Below are 19645 nucleotides of genomic sequence, written 5' to 3'. Positions count from 1 at the left end.
CATCATTTGTGAATTGAACTGCAATTTAGGTCTATACACCCCCTTTCCCATTTCTAATTTACCATGCTCCAATTACAGTACACATGTTTGTCATGTATTCAGTCATTTGCAGTAGGAAAGAAGATGAACTCCACATAAATTTTAGAAGGGCATAATACAGTATATTTTTATGCCTCCTGTTTTCTTAGCTCCCGAGGGCAAGGCATAAGCTACAAAACACCTGCTGTTAAGCATCTACTCTTAGTTACACAGGAATTTGGCCATGCGAAAGACCTAAAAAGATCATATGGCTCATCTGATTAGTCTCATTTTGAAATGCCACTTCTCCCACTTACCCAGTCCATCACCTTCATCATCAAAAATTGGTTCCACCTTTTCACCAACAGCCGTTTTGTTGATTGGTATCCATCAGTACAGTATAGGGAAAGAAGATGAGAAGTTAATGATGAATCCTGGAAATATGGAGATAAATGCACCTTTTTGCCAATCTGTAATTAAATTGAAGAAATATTCAGTATCTTCCAAATTCTTCAGATGTCCTGAAAAATATTGACCCCAGCATCTGCCATTTTGATCTGAACCATTTTGTGTCCTAAAGTGAAGTCTCTTGAAGATAACTGCGCATAACAATGTTATTACATTATGAATATCTAAATTCCATAAAATCTCACATTCTGTCTGCTGGGTCATTCTCCTGATATGGCTGTTGATCATGGTATTGGCAGATTAATAAAGTAGATATATTGATTTTTGCCATCCTGAAATGTAGATTATGGAACTGAAAATCTCAGAATGCTCCCATCTTTGATCTATGTCAGGATTTTCGTACGAACAGTAAGTAAGTCCTTCGGAAAAGGATCATGTAGGATAACTTGAGAAAAGCTATAAAATGTGATGTTCACTGCTGCTCTTATTTAATTTTGGGGAAATGTGGTTCAGTTAAGCTTGGGTGTTTAATCCACCATCGTCTAATAGTAAGTATTAATTTATGCAAAAGGCTTATTCATCCCTTTTCGTGCAGCTGTTTAACAGGTTTGTACTCAGGAGTATGCATGATCTCTTTCTTTGATCAGTATACAAATTGTAGAATAATTGTTTTATGTATCTTTGGTCTTGTTCCATGTTATATTCACATAATATATATATTAATCTGAATAATTTAAGCGAACTGAGATGCTACCTGCGTGAAGGGCACTGTATAAACGCAAGTTGTTATTGTAATGTAAAGCTTAACCTTTAAAATGTTAGGTACATCGTTTGTTGTGCTAAGATTATGAATTCCTGTTGTACAGAAGAATTAATAGCAGTAGCAGAGTAAATCTAACTTTTAAACCTGGACTCCCATTTAGAGTCCCAGTAGTCAATCTGAACTACTCACTACAATAATGTTTTGCTAGTTACTGGGAAGATCACTACATTTTAGGCTAATTTTCTTTTTCTTTTCCATCAGCCAAGTGACTTGACATGCACAACCCGTCATCATGCTTAACAATATGCAAACCAAACTGAGAGGTCCATATGTGCATGCCACCTAAACATGGAAATTTCTCTTTTATAGGACTGTGGAGTCCTGTAGCGTAGTGGTTAGTGCGCTCTCCTCGCAAGCGAGAGAACCCGGGTTGGATTCCCGGGTGGGGCGAAACCTTAGGCAAGTTTTCTTACTCCACACACCTTTGTTTACCTAGCAATAAGTAGGAACCCGGTTATTAGTCGATTGGTGAATCGCTTTCCGGGGGTAATAATCCCTCAAAAAAAATAATCTGTTCAGCCAATCCATGACTGTTTGTGGGACATTGCTGTGCACAATTGGCTCCACATTTTGCCCACAAAATACATTTTACAATATATTTAATGAAATGCTTTGAGAATTCTCACCAATGTGATAAGGCGCTATATCAAATGTAAGGATTATTATTATTAAGGATTATTACTCAGCCTATAGAATACACCCTGCTTACCTTCTTCTGGAACATATTAGGTGCAGGTTGGCGAGAGCCAATTCGTGGAGACCCCAGAGTATACATAGGATACTGCAGGAGTATAACCAGCTAAAACTGAGTGTTTGCCATTGAGAGCACTGCAAGCAGCCTTCACTGCTTGTTCAGCAAAATTTAATAGGAGCTGAGTGGGAAGCATCCCTGTTCCAGTATTTGGTGTACCCTTTCAAATCCTGCCAATAAGACAGGCTGGCTGGTCCATCACCAACAGTGTCTTGGAGGACTGCAGGCCAGGTTGGCCTCTTGGTGAACAGGACAAAAACAAATATTTTATCTTACAATAAGATGAACTCAGTAGGAGTGTGTTGATTATGTGTTTGTTTGTGAAGTCCTGTAGTTCAGTGGTTAGAGCACTCGCCTCGCAAGCGAGAGACCTGGGTTTAATTCCCGGAAGGGTGAAATGTTGGGTAAATTTTCTTACTCCACACGGCTCAACTTACCTAGCAGTAAGTAGAAACTTGGTTGTTAGTCGATTGGCGGATCGCTTTTCCGGAGACAATAATCTCTCAACAAAAACAATAATAATTTGGTCACTCAATCCACGACTGTTTGTGGGGCACTGCTGTGCGCAATTGGCTGCAAAAGGATTATTATTATATTATGGGCTTCTTGTCTAAAGTGGACAGGAAGCGTATTGTAAGTAGCCAAACAATGGGTTAAAGTGAATGTAAATCAGAAGCCTCCTGCCTCTTGTCCTCCTTCTACCTCAACCACATTCTTTGTGTCAACATACTGCACAACTCCCTCACCTCCATCTTCCAATACTTTGTCTCTTATCACATCCCAAACATACCCCTGCAAGACTCAGTGGTTTGACAGCCACCTCCACTCCCTGTGGTCCAGGGCCTGTGATGCTGAAAGCAGAAGTTAAATCTGACTTCACACTTCATTGCCAAATTTGGCTGGACCACACCAAAGTCTACCATTGAGCCATAGCCTCAGCTAAATCAGTCTTCTGAATTTGTGCCTTAGCACCTCTCCTGAAACTCTCCTATCTCCCCATTGGTGGACAAGCTTTCAGCCATTCTGCCTCTTTCTCTGGAACTCTGTAGTCCTGTAACTCAGTGGTTAGAGCGAGAGACCTGGGTTCAATTCACGGCAGGGCAAAACGTTGGGCAAGTTTTCTTACTCCACAAACCTCTGTTTACCTAGCAGTAAGTAGGAACCCGGTTGTTCGTCAATTGGCGGATCATAATAATTCCTTAAAAAAAATTGGTCACTCAGTCCACAGCTGTTTGTGGGACACTACTGTGAGCAATTGGCTGCCGCGTTTCACCTGCAAAACATAGTCAATTCACTGTACAGTATATTCTGTGAAGTGCTTTGAGACTTCTCGAAAACGTGATAAGGCTCTATATCAAATGCAAGGATTATTATTATTATCAATGGACAAGCTTTCAGCCATTCTGCCTCTCCCTCTGGAACTCCATCCTAAGGTCCCTCCACCTCACTTCTTCCCTCCCCACCTTAAGATCTATCCTTTGGCTCATGTTTTCAGTCAGCTTCCCCCTATCCCAGCTCACCATTCACCCCCACTAGTTTAGGTTTACGGTCAGCTTTGTGAGGCACTTTGAGACATCCTCTGAAAGTAAAACTGAATGTGAAAGGTGCTATACATGTAAATTATTGTTAAAACCTGTAGCCAGCCCTGCCACAGCTTACTGAAGTAAGCAAAGCAGCACACATATGTTGATTTGTGCTTTGTAATGGCCAGGAATAATAATGGAGGAAAACTCCACCATTGATATCCACATTTTTTTTCATGGCCTTTAGGAGACCTTAAAATTTTCAATTTTGCACTTAACTTTTGCACTTAACTCCATATGTATGGAATTAAGTCCTGGGGCAGTACACAATTCAAAATAAGGTCTTTGTATCCAGGAGGCAATAACAATTACAGAGAAGGTAAAAGGGTTTGTTCTTCGTTCTTGTCCTAGTTATAATGTTTTGTCTCATAGGAAAGGGGCCAGAATGTGTCAGTGCAGTTTCATGAATCCTCCACATTGCAAAACTGATAACATGTTCTTTTCTTTCTTAGACCACTGGTTGCCACGTGTAATGATAAACTTGAACTTCAGACCTGTCTGGAGCACGGCAGGACAGCTAAGGTCAGTGGTAGTAACTCCATAATAATCTTCTGTTTGTTATGTAATATTAAAGTCTTTGGGGAAGACATCCTGAATGTCTGGCAGAGCTGGATAATGATTCTAAGGCGATAACAAAAGAAGGCAGATGCGTACTGATTTGCTTTTCTTGATCTCTTTTAGATATCTAACACACCAACGCTATTCTTTAAATGTTCTTTAACTGCTGTATTAAAGGATCTGTTGCATTGCCCCATAATGTAGGCACTTTAGCAGGAGGTATCTTTACTGCTTTCAGTAATTTTTAGTCATTGCCATGTTATTGTGATTTTTTTCTATGATAAAGCAACAAGATTGCTATTGAAACAGTTGAAACAAATGCTCTATGAAATGACAGATTATTATTCAAGTTATTATTAGTGTGCACTGCCTTATAACCTACAGCTAATATAATCCCAAACACTTTTAGCTGTGTACTATTGTGATTTTAATAACAAGTAAAAGTCCAAACTTTTTAGTACTGCTTTAAAATCAGCTGTATGTGTATCAATGCAATTTGAACCTAGTACTTTGTGGAATAAGGAAAATCCTAGCCAATGCAGCAGATATATGACATATCATACAATATACAATCATAAAATATATTGTGCATTGTATGAATGAAGTCAAACAACATGAGAACCACAAGATAACATTTAATTCACCAATATTGCCGTTTTAAGCCATGCATTTATTACATCTAGGCTCGACTAGGCCAACTTTCTGCTTGTCGGCCTTCCCAACTCTTCCCTCCACAAGCTGCAGATCATCCAGAACTCTGTAGCTTGTGTCTTCTCCCACACCAGGCTCCCACACCACCCCCTCCCTCGCTTGGTTCCACTGGCTCCCTATCCCACAGAGGATAGAGTTCAAATTGCTCATCCTCACCTTCAAAGCACTCCATGGCCTTGACCCTTCCTACCTCTGTGACCTATTGACGCCATATCAACCTGTCCGTTCCCTCCGCTCAGCAAGCTGCGGCTTGCTCCTTGTCCCACTCCCGGGCAACACCACCAACGGTTGTCAGGCCTTCTGCCTCTCTGCCTTCACCCTTTGGAACTCCATCCCACAGTCCCTTCGCCTTGTACCCTCCCTTGACTCCTTCAAGGCACGTCTGAAGACCCTCCCTACCCGCCACCATTGGTGATCACAAACCCCTGCTCAGGTCCAAATCCCTGACGGTCCAGCATCTTTGGATGTCCTCACAATGTGAAAGGTGCTATACAAATGTAATACAACAACAACAATAACTTGAATTTATATAGCGCCCTCCACGCCGGACGGCGTCTCAGAGTGCTTCACAGTAACGGATCCCGGGGCTGAGTCAGGGGGATGGGGAGGAAGGTGACCAAAGGCACAGTCGAAAAGAAAGGTCTTCAGCAGGGACCTGAAAATAGGAAGAGAGGGGGCGAGACAAAGGGAGTGAGGAAGGGAATTCCAGAGCCTCGGGGCATAATGGCTGAAGGCACAGCCGCCAAGGGTGGAGCGGAGGACTCGGGGGACGAGGAGAAGGCTGGACCCGAAAGAATGAAGGCAATGGGTTGTGTTTTGAGGAGAGAGGAGGTCAGAGAGGTAGGGGGATGCAGAGGAGTAGAGGGATTTGAATACAAGGGTGAGGATCTTGAAGTCGATGCTCTCTGGGACAGGCAGCCAATGCAGTCTGGCAACGGCTGGGGCGATCGGGAAGCAGAGTTCGGTGTGGGTGAGAATGCGGGCAGCAGAGTTTTGAATGATCTGGATTTTATGGATGGTAGTGGAGGGGAGACCGGCAAGGAGGGCATTTGAATAGTCCAGCCAAGAGGTGACAAAGGGAGGGACTAGGGTTTCAGCAGCTTTCGGAGAGAGGTATTGGCGGAGATGGGCGATGCATCGGAGGTGGAAGAAGGCGGTGCTGGTGAGGGACCGGATGTGGGGGAGGAAGGATAATTGGGGGTCGATCCTGACGTTTAGGTTGCATGCGGATTCGGAGAGTTTTAGGAGGAGGTCGGGTAGGTGGAGGAGGTGAGAGCCATGAGATTTTCGACGTTGACAAGAGCCAAAGAGTATGGCTTCCATCTTGTCAACGTTCAGCTGAAGGAAGTTCGCGCTCATCCAGCCCCTGAGATCTGACAGGCAGGCTGACAGAACATCAGGGGACTGGGGGCCGCAAAGAGAGGTGGAAAAATAAAGTTGGATGTCATCCGCATACATGTGGAAATACACCCCATGTCTGCAGATGACATCCCCAAGAGGGAGCATGTACATCAGAAAGAGGAAGGAGCCAAGGATGGATCCTTGGGGTACCCCACAGGTAACTGGGTGAGAGCGGGAGGAGAAGCCGTTTGTGCAGATGTACTGCTGGTGGTTTGTGAGGTAGGACTCGAACCAGGCGAGTGCGGTCCCACTGAGGTGGATGACGGAGGAAAGGCGGTGGAGGAAGATGGCGTGATCGACTGTGTCGAATGCCGAGGAGAGGTCCAGGAGTACAAGGAAGCAGAGAGAGCCCTGGTCACAGATGGAGAGGATGTCATTTGTGACTTTCACAAGCGCAGTTTCTGTACTGTGGGGAGTGCGGAAACCGGATTGGAGGGGTTCGAAGAGGGAGTGGGAGGAGAGGTGTGCACGAAGTTGATTGGCAACAACACGTTCTGGGACTTTTGCGAGGAAGGGCAGGTTAGAAAGGGCAGTAGTGGCTGGGATTTGAAGGATCTAGGGAAGGTTTTCTGAGGATGACTGTGATGAGAGCAGTTTTGAGGGGGGCAGGGACTGATCCAGAGGAGAGGGATTGGTCGATGAAGTCAGCCAGTAGTGAGCAGAGAATGGGGAGCTGGGTGACCAGCAAGCTGGTGGGGAGGGGGTCGAGGCAGCAGGTAGTGGGTTTCATGGAGGTGATGGTGGGTGAGAGCGAGGAGGGAGAGATGGGGAGGAAGGAATGTAGGATGGGGGTGGTGGTAGGAGCAGATGATGGGGAGGGTGAGGGGGATAGAGAGGACGTGGTGGTAGGTGACAAGAGGCAGGTGGATGAGGCTGCCTGGTGGATGTTGTGTATTTTAGATGAAAAGAAGTCCATGACCTCCTCACACTTGGCATTTGATATGAAGATTGAGGAGGCCTGAGGGGGCGCACGGAGGAGGTAGTGGGTGGTGGAAAAAAGGATTTTAGGGTTGTGTTTAGCCTCCAAGATGATGTTGGAGGAGAAGGCCGTTTTTGCACGTGTCAAAGAACAGCGGTAGCTGTGGAGATGCTCGCGCCACAGTTGGTGGTGGACTGTCAGGCCAGTTTTCCACCATCTGCACTCGAACAGCCGGGTTTGGATTTTTAGGTGGCGGAGATGGTTGTTGTACTAGGGGGATCGGGTGGGTTTGGAGATAGTCCTGGTAATTTGTTGTTGTTGTTAATGGCAATAAAACAGCTTGGAAATTGAGGTAACAAAGTACCTAAATAAAGTGCCCATATATTTCTATGATTCTTCAGATCATATTAATTATAAATGATGTTCGAAAACCAATAGAGATGTGACCATTTTGCATATAAGTCGAATATAAGTCTGCTCCATAATAGTTGGTATAGACAAGATTCAGAGGAGTTTTATTCTTAAGGAACAGGTAGTTGTACTTTATACAATCTGTCAATGTTGAAATGATAATAACGAGCAATCTTTTTAAATGCCTGGGTATGGTTATTACATTCATGTAACATGGCTCATAGTGAAATGGATTCAAAGTAAAATATAAGTACCTACACAAGACAAATTATACTATTGGTAAAGATCATGTGATCTGTCTATCAAAAGGGCATCTTTTACATGGGTTTAGTGACATATATCCAATTTCTGTAGCCATGATGGAAATTGAATTATTCTCCTCTGTTTTATAACCATTGGAATCAGTTCGAAACCCCAACAAATACATTATAATAATAGTTATTGATAAGAATGCTTCTGATCTTTTGTGACTTGTATAATAATAATAATCCCTCCAAAACCAAAACCAATAATAAATTGGTCATTTTCAATCTACAACTGTTTGTGGGACATTGCTGTGCGCAATTGGCTGCCGCGTTCGCCCACAAATACACAGTCAATTCACTTTACAGTGTGTTCTGTGAAGCGCCTTGGGATGTCCTCCCGACGTGAAAAGCGCTATATGAAATGCAAGGATTATTATTATTATTGTTGCAATTTTTCCCATTCACTAGGTTGTAGTTTCTTTACTGTTGCTTTGGGTATCATATTTTCTTCCTTTCCTGGTACATTATAAAGATGCAATTATGCAAATCCCTACATTACAACTCGTTTATAAGTTTTTCTTGGAAACCAAATAATTAATCCTAAACTTATTTTGGTAATGACAAATACAACAGTAAATGTAAAAGTAAGCCTTCCCAATAATGTCCTGCAGCTTAAACTCGTAACATGTGTGAAAATAACCTCACTGGGGTCAAGTATCTGTAAGTACAAAAGACTCCTATCAGACAAAAGATGTCCTTATCCATCTTATACTCAGTGAGATCCTGCAAATCTCCATCAAATAGACTAATGGATTAACACTATTTTCATTCAATGTAATTATCTTTTGTTGTGAGTCAAACCAAAATATGTGTCAGACAGGGTTTAATTTGCCATTTAAATTAATGAATTGAAGCTGTCCTAGCGACGCAGTGTGGGTGCTGTGCCAAAGTGCTGCTGTAGGAACAATAGGGATCTGGGATTTTGCTGGTAAACACTCGTTGTGATGTGTACTTCATTAACAATTTGTGCGGTAAGTGATTTCTTGTCAGCTGAACCATTACTTGAGAGCACCAGGCGGAGCCAAGATGCCTCACTTCAGGGAAAGAGTCATCCGTGAACTTTCACACTCCTTTTTTTGGCTGGAATAGAGCAATACCAACAAAGGTCTGGCAGTAGGTTGTCTATCCTTGCTCAGCTGGGAAATTCTAAGTGGTGCAGATCTGAAAGGAACAAAATGGGTTTCCTCTGGTGCCTAGCTATCAAGCTGCCGGCCCATTTCCAAGCTCCCCTTCCTGTCCAAGGTCCTTGAAAGAGTTGTCGCCTCCCAGCTGCGCTCTTTCCTTTCCACCCATGCATTATTCGAATCCCTTCAGTCGGGTTTCCGTGCTGCCCATAGCACAGAAACCGCCTTGGTCAAGGTCACCAATGACATCTTAACCATCTGCGACCAGGGCTCCCTCTGCCTCCTCGTCCTCCTCGACCTATCGGCAGCATTCGATATGGTCGACCACGCTATCCTCCTCCACCGCTTGTCCCCCCACCTCAACCTTCAAGGCCCTGTCCTTGAGTGGTTTAGGTCGTACCTCTCCCACCGTCTTCATTTTATTTCCACAAACGGCTTTTCCTCCAGCCCCCGCACTGTCTCGTGCGGTGTCCCTCAGGGCTCTGTCCTCGGTCCCTTCCTCTTCACCCTTTATATGCTCCCCCTTGGTGCTATCATCCGCACACATGGGGTTAACTTCCACATGTATGCGGATGACACCCAACTCTACCTTTCCTCCTCTACCCTCAACTCCACGACCACCGATGTCCTGACAGTCTGCCTGTCCGACATCGAGTCCTGGACGAGAGACAACTTTCTTCAGCTCAACGTGCGCAAAACTGAGGCCCTCCTGATTGGCTCACGTCAGCGCCTCTGCACCTCAGGCGCTGAACAGCGTCAGCATCCAAGGCTGCACTCTCCACCTCTCAAAGCCAGTCAGGAAACTCGGCGTTCTGTTCGACCCTGAGCTGTCCTTTCGTCCTCATATCTGCGCCACAACTGGCACCGCCTTCCATCACCTCCGAAACATCGCCAGACTACGGCACTACCTCACCCCTCACGCTGCTGAAACTCTGGTCCACACCTTTATCACCTCAAGGCTGGACTATGGGAACTCTCTCCTCGCCGGCCTTCCCGGCAACTCCCTCCACAAGCTGCAGGTCATTCAGAACTCTGCAGCTCGTGTACTGTCCCGCACCAGGCTTCGCGATCACATCACTCCCACCCTCGCTCGCCTCCACTGGCTCCCCATCCCCCAGAGGATCGAATTCAAGATCCTCATCCTCACCTACAAGCCATTCACGGCCTTGCTCCCTCCTACCTCTCCGACCTACTATCCCCCTACCTACCTGCCCGTACCCTCCGGTCTGCTCCACATCCCCCGCCCCAACCGCCTTACCATCGGTGGCCGGGCCTTCAGCCTCTCAGCCCCCAGGCTCTGGAATTCCGTCCCCCAGTGCCTTCACCTTGCTTCCTCCCTTTCCTCCTTCAAGGCCAGTCTCAAGACCTTTCTCTTTGACTGTGCCTTCAGCTCCCCTCTCGACTCTCTACCCCCTCCTCGCTCCCTCCCTTCCCTCCCCTCACCCTGACCATTTCCCCCCTGCTCGGGTCCTGACCCAACTGTCCAGCGCCTTGGGATGTCCTCCCAACGTGAAAGGCGCTCTATAAATTGAATCTTGTTGTTGTTGTCGTGGATAAAAGCATGATGTTCCATCTTCTGGTCAATGTTTTGGGTAAAGCAAGCTGATCTCAGCCGGAGCACCTTGTCCAGTGGTCCACTTAGATAAGGTGTTTGTTTGATCAGCTTGGTTTGCACATAACATGGACTGGATTTGATTGATTGTAGGGAAGGGAAGAAAATATCCTTTGTTTCTGCTTCTGTGTTCTCTCCAGTGACTACTGCTGAAAGGTGAGAATGTGTGGACTTCAAATGAGAGCAGAATTAGAAGCACAGACAAAGAGTAGAGAATTGGAATCAGAGTGGTTAGCCTCAGTGGAGGAGCTAGCACCAGCACAGTCTTGGTGGGATGAATGGTCTCTTGATGAATGGAATTTGCTCAAGATTGTCATTGGAAGAGTTAAAGGGGAGTTTAAAATAAATGATTTTAGGCAGAAAATTTTTGGAAGACGGAATGTTTTGCCATAATCTGGAATTGGAACTTGGATTGCAGCACATTTGAAAGGGAATTGAATACGTATTTGAAGAGAAACTATATAGGAGGATACAGGGAAAGAGCAGGAAATTTGGATTAGAGTGAATAGCTTCGGTGGAAAAGCTGGCATGTGCACAGGCTCAATGGGCTCTTCTGTGCTGAAATTTCTATGATTTTCTATGCAGCTCATTACATATCTCTCTCAGCCTTGTCATTGGGAATGCTGTCCACAGCACTCCCAATTCCTGAGTTAAATAGTTCAGCAGCCCTTTTTAATTTCCTGAGCTCTTAAGTCAAGCTTGCTTCCCTTCACCAGTGTTTTCTTTACTACTGCACTGTACTACCAAACAAATACAGTCTGACATTCAATCAGTCTCTGTATTTGCGATTGTCTGGAACGGCTGTGATTGAATGACAAATTTGTTTTTCTTCAGCTGTGATGACATTGTTTCATTTTTTTAAATATGCAGAATGATCATGACAGAGCTGGAAAATCAGGCACTAATGAAAGGACTCATCTCATGACAGTGTAATCATGAGTAGTAACTCAGCCTCTTTGCCAGCTGTCCACCAGATGTATGTGCTAAATTTTCCTCTTTCACAGAAGCTGGCAGCAAATTGGCATCAGCTGTTTATACTTGGTCTGCCAATGTCAACGTCCACAAATAGAGGAGAGAGAGCTGCCTTTTATTCCAGCTTAATACAACAACTTGCATTTATATAGCATGGGGTAATGTGGGCAGCGTGGCACTAGACAGTCTGACACAGATTGTGTGATTCACCTCATAGGACCAGAAATCAAAAATCAAGTTTTTATTGTAAACTTTGTCATTCAAATTTAAATACTATATTTATTAATAATCATAATATAAAACAATGTACATTTATATAATTTATTTCACATCAGATGGACCTCTCAAAGAGCTTCATATTGTTAGCTGGGCACCCGAGCTGGGAGGTGGGAACTGAAGATTGTATGGAGGGGATAGATAGAGGAAGTTTCAAAGGTAGGCTGAGGCAAGGCCATTGAGATCTTTAAGGTGAGAACAAAGATCTTGAATTTAATCTATTAGGAGATGGGGAGCCAGTAGAGCCAAGCAAAGATGTGGGCTCATACGATCATGGAGTCTGGTGCAGAAGAGGACATGGACTGCAGAGTTGTAGATAGTTTGCAGCTCATGTGGGGAAGAGCTGGGGAGTCCCATCGAGCAAGGCATTGATATATACAAACTTGAATGTGATGAAAGCATGAATGAGAGTCTTGGCAGCCAGAGGGGAGATTTTTTAAAAGCCATTATCCGAATGGTGACTCTCTCAATAATTGTTGTTCTAAAATGTTCTAATTTCCCATTTCGCTTTTCATGACTTGCAATCTCAAGGTCTTCTTTGCCTTAACATTGTCATTGTAGCACACGAATTATAGGATACATAAATTGTAGCCCAATTTATGAATTCTTCTGCTGGGTTGGGTCCTACAGGCTAAGCATATATCAAAGGGTTATCTGAAACAGTTGAAGCTGTTAATTTATCAAATACGGTTCTATAAAAAAGAATAAGTTGCAGGGACATGGAAAATAGACATGTAAATGTGATTGAATGCATTTCTCTTTCAAGGAGTCAGCACAGATATAATGAGTTGAATAGCTGGCTTTCTTTTGCGCTATAAATTTCTATGGATTTATAGCTGCCACATACACCTGTAGGATTGACCTCAGAGAGACATTAATTTATGGAAATGTTGGAAACAGTACTTCTAGTCTTAAAGCAGCATTGTGTGCGCAACGTCTGATGACTACAAATTAAATTTAATAAAAGTAAATGCAAGGTAACACATTTAGCCCTCCCAAGGCGCTACCCTGCATAAAGGGCGCTATATCAATGCAAGTTGTTGTGGTGGAAGTAACAATAGGAGGTAACAATGCACTCCACGAATGGGTTAGAATTTTCCAAGAGAGCGGAAAGAGATCTAGGGATGTTAGTTGAGTCATCGCTTACCAAGTCGAAACCATATGAGGCAACAATAAACAAGGCAAACAGAATGCTGGATTATATTGCCAAATAGATAGGGCAAGTGTTCCGGCAGGATGAGATCAAATGGGCCAAAAGGGCTTCTTCATCTGAACAAATATTGTAATTTTGTGGAAAAAATCTTAAAATAATCCTTGCATTTGGTATAGTGACTTCCACATCAGGAGGTTATATCAAAGTGCTTCACAGAATTTACCGTAAAAGTTTAGTGACCGTATATTTTGTAGGCAAACATAGCAAACAATTTGCACACAGTAATGTCCTAGAAAACAGTGAAAATTTAGTCCATCTTCAAAGAACATGATAATTTAGCATTCTGTAGAGCTAGTATAAAACTAGTCCTGTCTTAATACACCCAAAAGGGACATAATTATCAGAGTAAAAGTATACTGTTCCAGAAGTACCAATTAAATTAGTTTAATTAAGATTTGTTGGCTGAAGAATATACCTCATGGAATAGTTCATGTTGTCAAAAGGGGCAAGGACGTACACATGTGATTTTTGAATTCCATCCATTACACACTACTGTCCCGACAGAAATCTGACCCCATAATTTCTGACATTCACTCTCTGTGGCTGCCATTCCCCAAGTAGTAAAAATCCATGTGCGTATGGGCAGCTGAGTTTGATTTTTAATCACCACTAAAATAGGAACTCAGAGTCATCAACATAACAATGAAAGTACGTAATTTACTATGTTGATAATCCATCACAAGATTTTATTCTGAAGGTCACCTGTATGTAATAACGAATGGCATTACAATCCTCAAGGATACAATCCTGATGCATATAGAGACTGTCCTGTGCTGTAATTGAGCTTCTGCTTTCACCTTATGAAATGCTGTTTTTTAAAAAAAGTAGCAATTTATGCTTGACAAAATATAACATGAAAGTTTTTTTTAAATTGCATTGAAATCTATCTCTAAGTTATTGATTAAATCTACATATAGATTTATTGATGCATTCATAGGTGTTACAGCTCAAAAACGGGCCTTTCAGCCCATCCAGTCCGGCCGGTGTTTATACTCCACCTGAATACCTATCATAGATTTCTTGTGGACAAAGGGATATCAGGATAAGGTGGGTAGGTGGAGTTAGAACAGATCAGCCATGATCTTATTGAATGGCGGGGCAGGCTAGAGGGACCAAATGGCCTACTCCTGCTCCTAATTCTTATGTTCTCAGATCCTATCCCTAGTCCCAATATTCCAGCCTTTTCCCCATATCCCTTACCTTTATTCTCTGTTAACCACGGTCCAGTCATTTTTTGAAGATGCACATGGTTGCTGCCCCAACAACTGACTGTGACAGAGAATTCCACACTCCTATCATTCTCCATGTAAAAAAGCTTTTCCTAATTTCCATTCTGGACTCCCAGTTTAAACCAATGCCCTCTAGTTCACCTAACAACCGGAAATAATCTGTCACTGTCCACCCTATCTAAACCCCCTATCATCTTATATACATCTGTCATATCTCCTATCAGCCTTCTGAGTTCCAAAGAAAAAAGCCTCACTTTATCACGCCTTTCCCCATAACTGCATTTCTTCATTCCAGGCAACAACCTGGTGAATCTTCACTCTAGGGTCACCTCTAGGCCCTTAATTATGTTTCCTACAATGAGGAGCCCAAAACTACTCAATCCATTATCCATCCAATAATAATTAATTCTTGTTTTAATTGGAAGTCAAACCATGATGTTATTAACAGTTAGTTATTAGTATGTTGTAATGTGTAGATGTTTTCAGCAACACTGAAAGACACTAAATAGATAATCAGAACATCATGGAAATATGATCATAAATACTGCATCATTTATTTGGACCTATCCTGTCCACATTTGAGTATTGAGGGGAATAGAAATAAGGATATGTGAGGGAATAAGAAAGACTCATGTGATGTATAAACACCAGCACAGACTAGTTAGACCAAGTGGCATGTTTCTGTGCTGAATGTTCTTCACAATCTTCTTTGTAAATGAGAACTGTTGTGAACTTAGTAGGAAGTTGAGGAACATTTTTAACCCTTCTCTTGCCCAATACTATTTAGATTGTGTTCCATTCTGAGGGCACATGTCTTTCCCTGAAAGTAATGAAAAACAGATTAAATACTCACATGTGATGAAAGTCACAAAAAAATGAATTATTTATGAAAAAACAATCATTTTAATATAAAGACTGCTCTAACATTGGGAATGTTTTTAGAAATAGTTCTATTGAAGCTTATTTTGTGCTATAAATACCTATACTGTGGGCAAAAGGGGGTTTGTTTGGAGATATTAATAATAATAATAATAATAATCCTTGCATTTGATATAGGCTAAATTCTTATTAGTTGAAATAATTTCTTTATATATAGCAAAACATTTTCCCCTAACATTCATAACAGGAATGTTACACAAATGCTATTGATATGTTATGCTCTAACAACTGCCTATTTCTTCCCTGAACTAATTTCTTCATTATTAGTCTAAAAAGATTCCCTAACAAGTATTTGTAATGTGTGTATTTCAATTCCTTATAAAGCTCTGAGGCCATATCAGTAACAATTAGGCTTCAACACAATTTGCAACCCATTGTTGTTAAATTGTTTGTAATTCTCAGATTTTTCATTACTGTCATGAATTATCCTGAAGTTTCCTTTATTGTAGTAAACTATAGAAATGTTCTATTGTAAGAATGGGCCTAATGACTTAATATTTAATATAGGAGAATAGTAAATACTGTTATAGAGTTCACTTGCACTATTACAAAAACAATTTTCTTTCTTCATTTGAGATAGGCTTGCTTTCATGTGAAAGTATGAAATATTTGTATACTGTGGTTCTATTAGGTGTAGCATTCCTTACATGTACACAAAATTGGTAAATTTATGGAAAATAGTTTATTTGAATACATCATAGCCTACTTATCGATCTTTTGATTTAGGGCACCTATGTGTTGAGTTGTTCTGTGTCATGTAATTCAATCAGAAGTGAGGATGACCAACTTTTATATAATATAACTTTTATATAACACAACAACAACAACAAGATTCCATTTATAGAGCGCCTTTCATGTCGGGAGGATGTCCCAAAGCGCTGGACAGTTGGGTCAGGACCCGAGCAGGGGGGAAATGGTCAGGGTGAGCAGAGGGAAGGGAGGGAGTGAGGAGCGGGGGAAATGGTCAGGGTGAGGGGAGGGAAGGGAGGGAGTGAGGAGGGGGGGGAAATGGTCAGGGTGAGGGGAGGGAAGGGAAGGAGCAAGGAGGGAGGGAAATGGTCAGGGTGAGGGGAGGGAAGGGAGGGGAGGGGGCGAGGAGGGGAGAAATGGTCAGGGTGAGGGAAGGGAGGGAGCGAGGAGGGGGGAAATGGTCAGGGTGAGGAGAGGGAAGGGAGGGAGCGAGGAGGGGGGGAAATGGTATTTTATACCATTTTCTTATTTTATTTATTATATCTTATTTTATTTAGATAGTATTTGTTTGCCTTTAAATCCCAGTCTCAGTAAGTCGTGTCCCAAATTGCATCAATGCATACTGCATAAATATTTGGTGGCAATCTTATCAGTTGCCTAAATAACTGAAGCACTGTTTCTTCTCAGCTGGTAGAATGCTGCTAAGTATGATGTACCATTATTCCCAAAATATCGAGTTGGCTGTATATATGTTGTGAATATATTGTCCTTACTCAACCCATCAAATATTAGCAGCAATATTTTATACCATATTAGGCTAGAAAATAATGGAATCCAGACTACTATAAGAATCATTCCAGTTTGTTTTAAGTGTTCATGTGAAATACAGTATTTAACATTTTAAATTTGCGGAAATTGTTTGATGGGATATGGCTGATAAAAATATGGTTATTCATGTATTTATACAGTAAAGTATATGTACGCATCTTTATATTATTCTCACTAACTTTTTTTTGTATGTGTGACAATCTGTACAAATCATTCATTTGTGATTTGGATTTTTTTATCACTATTTACTGGGGCAACTTTTTTGATCTTAAGGATACCTTTTTTCTTTTAGTTCAACAAAGTGCGAACCATCACCACTAGATCTAATTCTGTCAAGCAAGGCAAAGACCAGCATTTCCCAGTCCTAATGAATGAGAAGGAAGACATTCTCTGGTGCACTGAAATGGAAAGGTACACTTGTTTTTCTCATAATAAGTCTAATTTTTCCACTTCTAACTATAGTGATGGAATCTTGTTCTTCCACTTTAAAGCAACATCATTGAACTGCATTGAGGTATGTTTTTTTAAAAAATGGTTATTTGACATCTCTCTTCACTCTACCTCCAATTATGTGTCAGCTGGTAGGTCATGGGAGACATATCCTCCTGTAAGGAAAAAAAATGGGTCTCAAAAAATATCCATAAAGTAGCAAATCCCATCTCTTCTTCCACTTTGGTCCAAATCTTACTTTTAGTTCCACAAAGTGGAACAAAGTTTTCTTTCACTTTCAATTGAACAATCTCAATTTTGCAACTTTCTACCTGTGATTTGCTTGAATTCAGCCTTGTGGTTTGTTTTTATTCCTAATACAGTGAAAACTTTGGTATGTGAAGCAATGTGAATAAATGTCACTGCTGGTAATTATCACATTGACCAATCTCCTCTTGCACCCATAGTTTTAGCACTAAATCTTCCATAACGTTCTCTGGTTTCTAATGATGATCTCTATTATAGACTCTATCTTGCTCTATATCCAAAGGAAAACTTGCTTTCAATTTCAATTTAGGTTTACATTGAAAGAAAGCATGTATGGGATACTGTAGAATCAGGTGCTGAGAGGGAAGACTAGGTATCAGATGTCAAGTGGAGATTCTCCCAGCATGAAGAGTTGAATTGTTCCTGGGAACCGCATGGTGCCTCCTGGGAGCCACAAACAGGCTGCATTATCAACACTCATCTACTATATGTACATCTAAATATTTCTTGGTCAAACTCCCGGAGGCTACACTTTAATAGAAAAGAAGGAACCATTGCATCATTTAGCTCCTATCAGTTTTCCTGTCAGTTTAAGCAAATGCATGTTTTTCGTTACAGAGGGCAATGGAGACTCTGTTGCTGTTTTATTTTTCTTCTCTTTCACAGGCACTCTCCCCTTTACATCAGCTTGCTTTTAATTTTAATTTTGTTCATGGTAAAGGAATCTCCATTGCTAGTGCAAAAGGGAGGTACTCAGAAATCAGAAAAAATATAGAGTGAGACTTTTCCACAACATGCTCCTTGTTCTACATATCTGAATAAACTAAGAGGAATGTGAATAAACACTGACACATTCACCCTTCTTCTTGTGTAGTTTTAGCAAGCAAAGTTAAGCCATTTGAACAACACCACAACGTAAGTCAGATATTTTACGTCATTCTGGTGTTATGTCGTTGGGACATCCTCCCGGCGTGAAAGGTCTTTACAGATGTAATTTTGATGTTGTTGTTACACAATTATTTAAAAAATCAGATCCACATCAATTATCAGATTCACTGAAAGCAAATTAATCCCATATCCTTCTACAGGGGTCTGCATGCTGATCAATTTCCAATTAAGGACTAAGCTTGTTGCTAAATTAGCTGATGTTGTAGAATTTTGCATTTTCTTTGCTTTTTCCATTGGGTAAGTTAAATTTCAATCCCCTTCCCCCATTTATAAATGGCAAGAAAACTAACAGGAATGCTTGATACAACTTGGGATAGATTTGTAGCCAAGTCAATTAATCCCAACTGACTCAGCTACAAATCAATATCCCAGTCATAAAGAAAATCAAGATTCAAAATATTTATTTTATTGGTCTGACAATTACTCAGAATTCATCAGTGGGTGAGGTACTATAGACATTCATCATGTCAATTATAATCCCTCAAGGTTGACAGCTCCTTGCAGTGGTGAGGCATCGCGGGGCTCACTAAAAGAAGATTCCAGATTCCATTGTAACCCTGCAGTATAATTATATTAGTGTATTTTTGCTTTCTCTTCAGGGTATTTGGTTTCCCTGTTCATTATACAGATGTCTCCAATATGAGCCGCCTTGCCCGACAAAGACTTCTGGGGAGATCCTGGAGTGTTCCTGTCATACGTCACCTGTTTGCGCCACTGAAAGAGTATTTTGCCTGTGTTTAAAAACAAAGACGAAGGAACTTATTAAAGAACAAGGAAAGAACTTAATTTACTCAAGAAAAAAAGTCCATTCAGTTAGACTTACCTAATTTCATGTATTTTAAATGTTATTCTTTTTATCCTATTTAATTTTTTTAAAGTTTTAATTTTCTGCTATTTTAATGGGGGTTTTGTAATTTTTGTTGTTTTTGCTTTGTTCAAGCTGTACTTGAGATGCGGCTTTTCAATCCTTTGCAGCGCTGTGAAATAAGAACATTTACCTGGTGTAGGTGGATAGGAGCACAAGCAAGGAGCTGGAATTGAGCAGAGCCTGAAACATCAAGTCAGCCACAGACAGCTGAGCCTTATGTTACCATTGCCATTCCTGGTATCTCTACGAGCAAAAAACAAAAAAAGCTATATTCAAATACTGTACAGTATTTCAGGTGCCTATCAACCAGAAACCACGAAGAATCAGTACATCAGCTGCAAATACCTCTCATTTACAGTAAA

The 19645-nt window shown here is 41.6% G+C and overlaps 1 protein-coding gene across 4 annotated transcripts in view; it reads left to right on the top strand.

Moving 5' to 3' along the window:
- Positions 1 to 19245, top strand: part of dnmt3ab (DNA (cytosine-5-)-methyltransferase 3 alpha b) — a 288040-nt gene extending 268795 nt beyond the window's left edge. For 3 of the 4 annotated variants that reach the window (XM_042333222.1, XM_042333221.1, XM_042333220.1), the window contains 3 exons: positions 4036 to 4105; positions 17064 to 17182; positions 19015 to 19245. In XM_042333222.1, coding sequence (XP_042189156.1) covers positions 4036 to 4105; positions 17064 to 17182; positions 19015 to 19156 — 331 coding nt within the window. In that variant the 3' untranslated portion in view covers positions 19157 to 19245. Of the gene's footprint in view, positions 1 to 4035; positions 4106 to 17063; positions 17183 to 19014 lie in introns of those variants that run through there. The other variant, XM_042333223.1, reaches the window with a different exon arrangement.
- The last annotated feature ends 400 nt before the right edge of the window (positions 19246 to 19645 follow it).

This window comes from Callorhinchus milii, unplaced genomic scaffold (genome assembly GCF_018977255.1).
Source record: "Callorhinchus milii isolate IMCB2004 unplaced genomic scaffold, IMCB_Cmil_1.0 Scaffold3, whole genome shotgun sequence".
Taxonomy (NCBI): Eukaryota; Metazoa; Chordata; class Chondrichthyes; order Chimaeriformes; family Callorhinchidae; genus Callorhinchus; species Callorhinchus milii.
The sequence above is the reverse complement of the archived record's forward strand: the minus strand, read 5'-3'. Positions and strand labels throughout refer to the sequence as shown.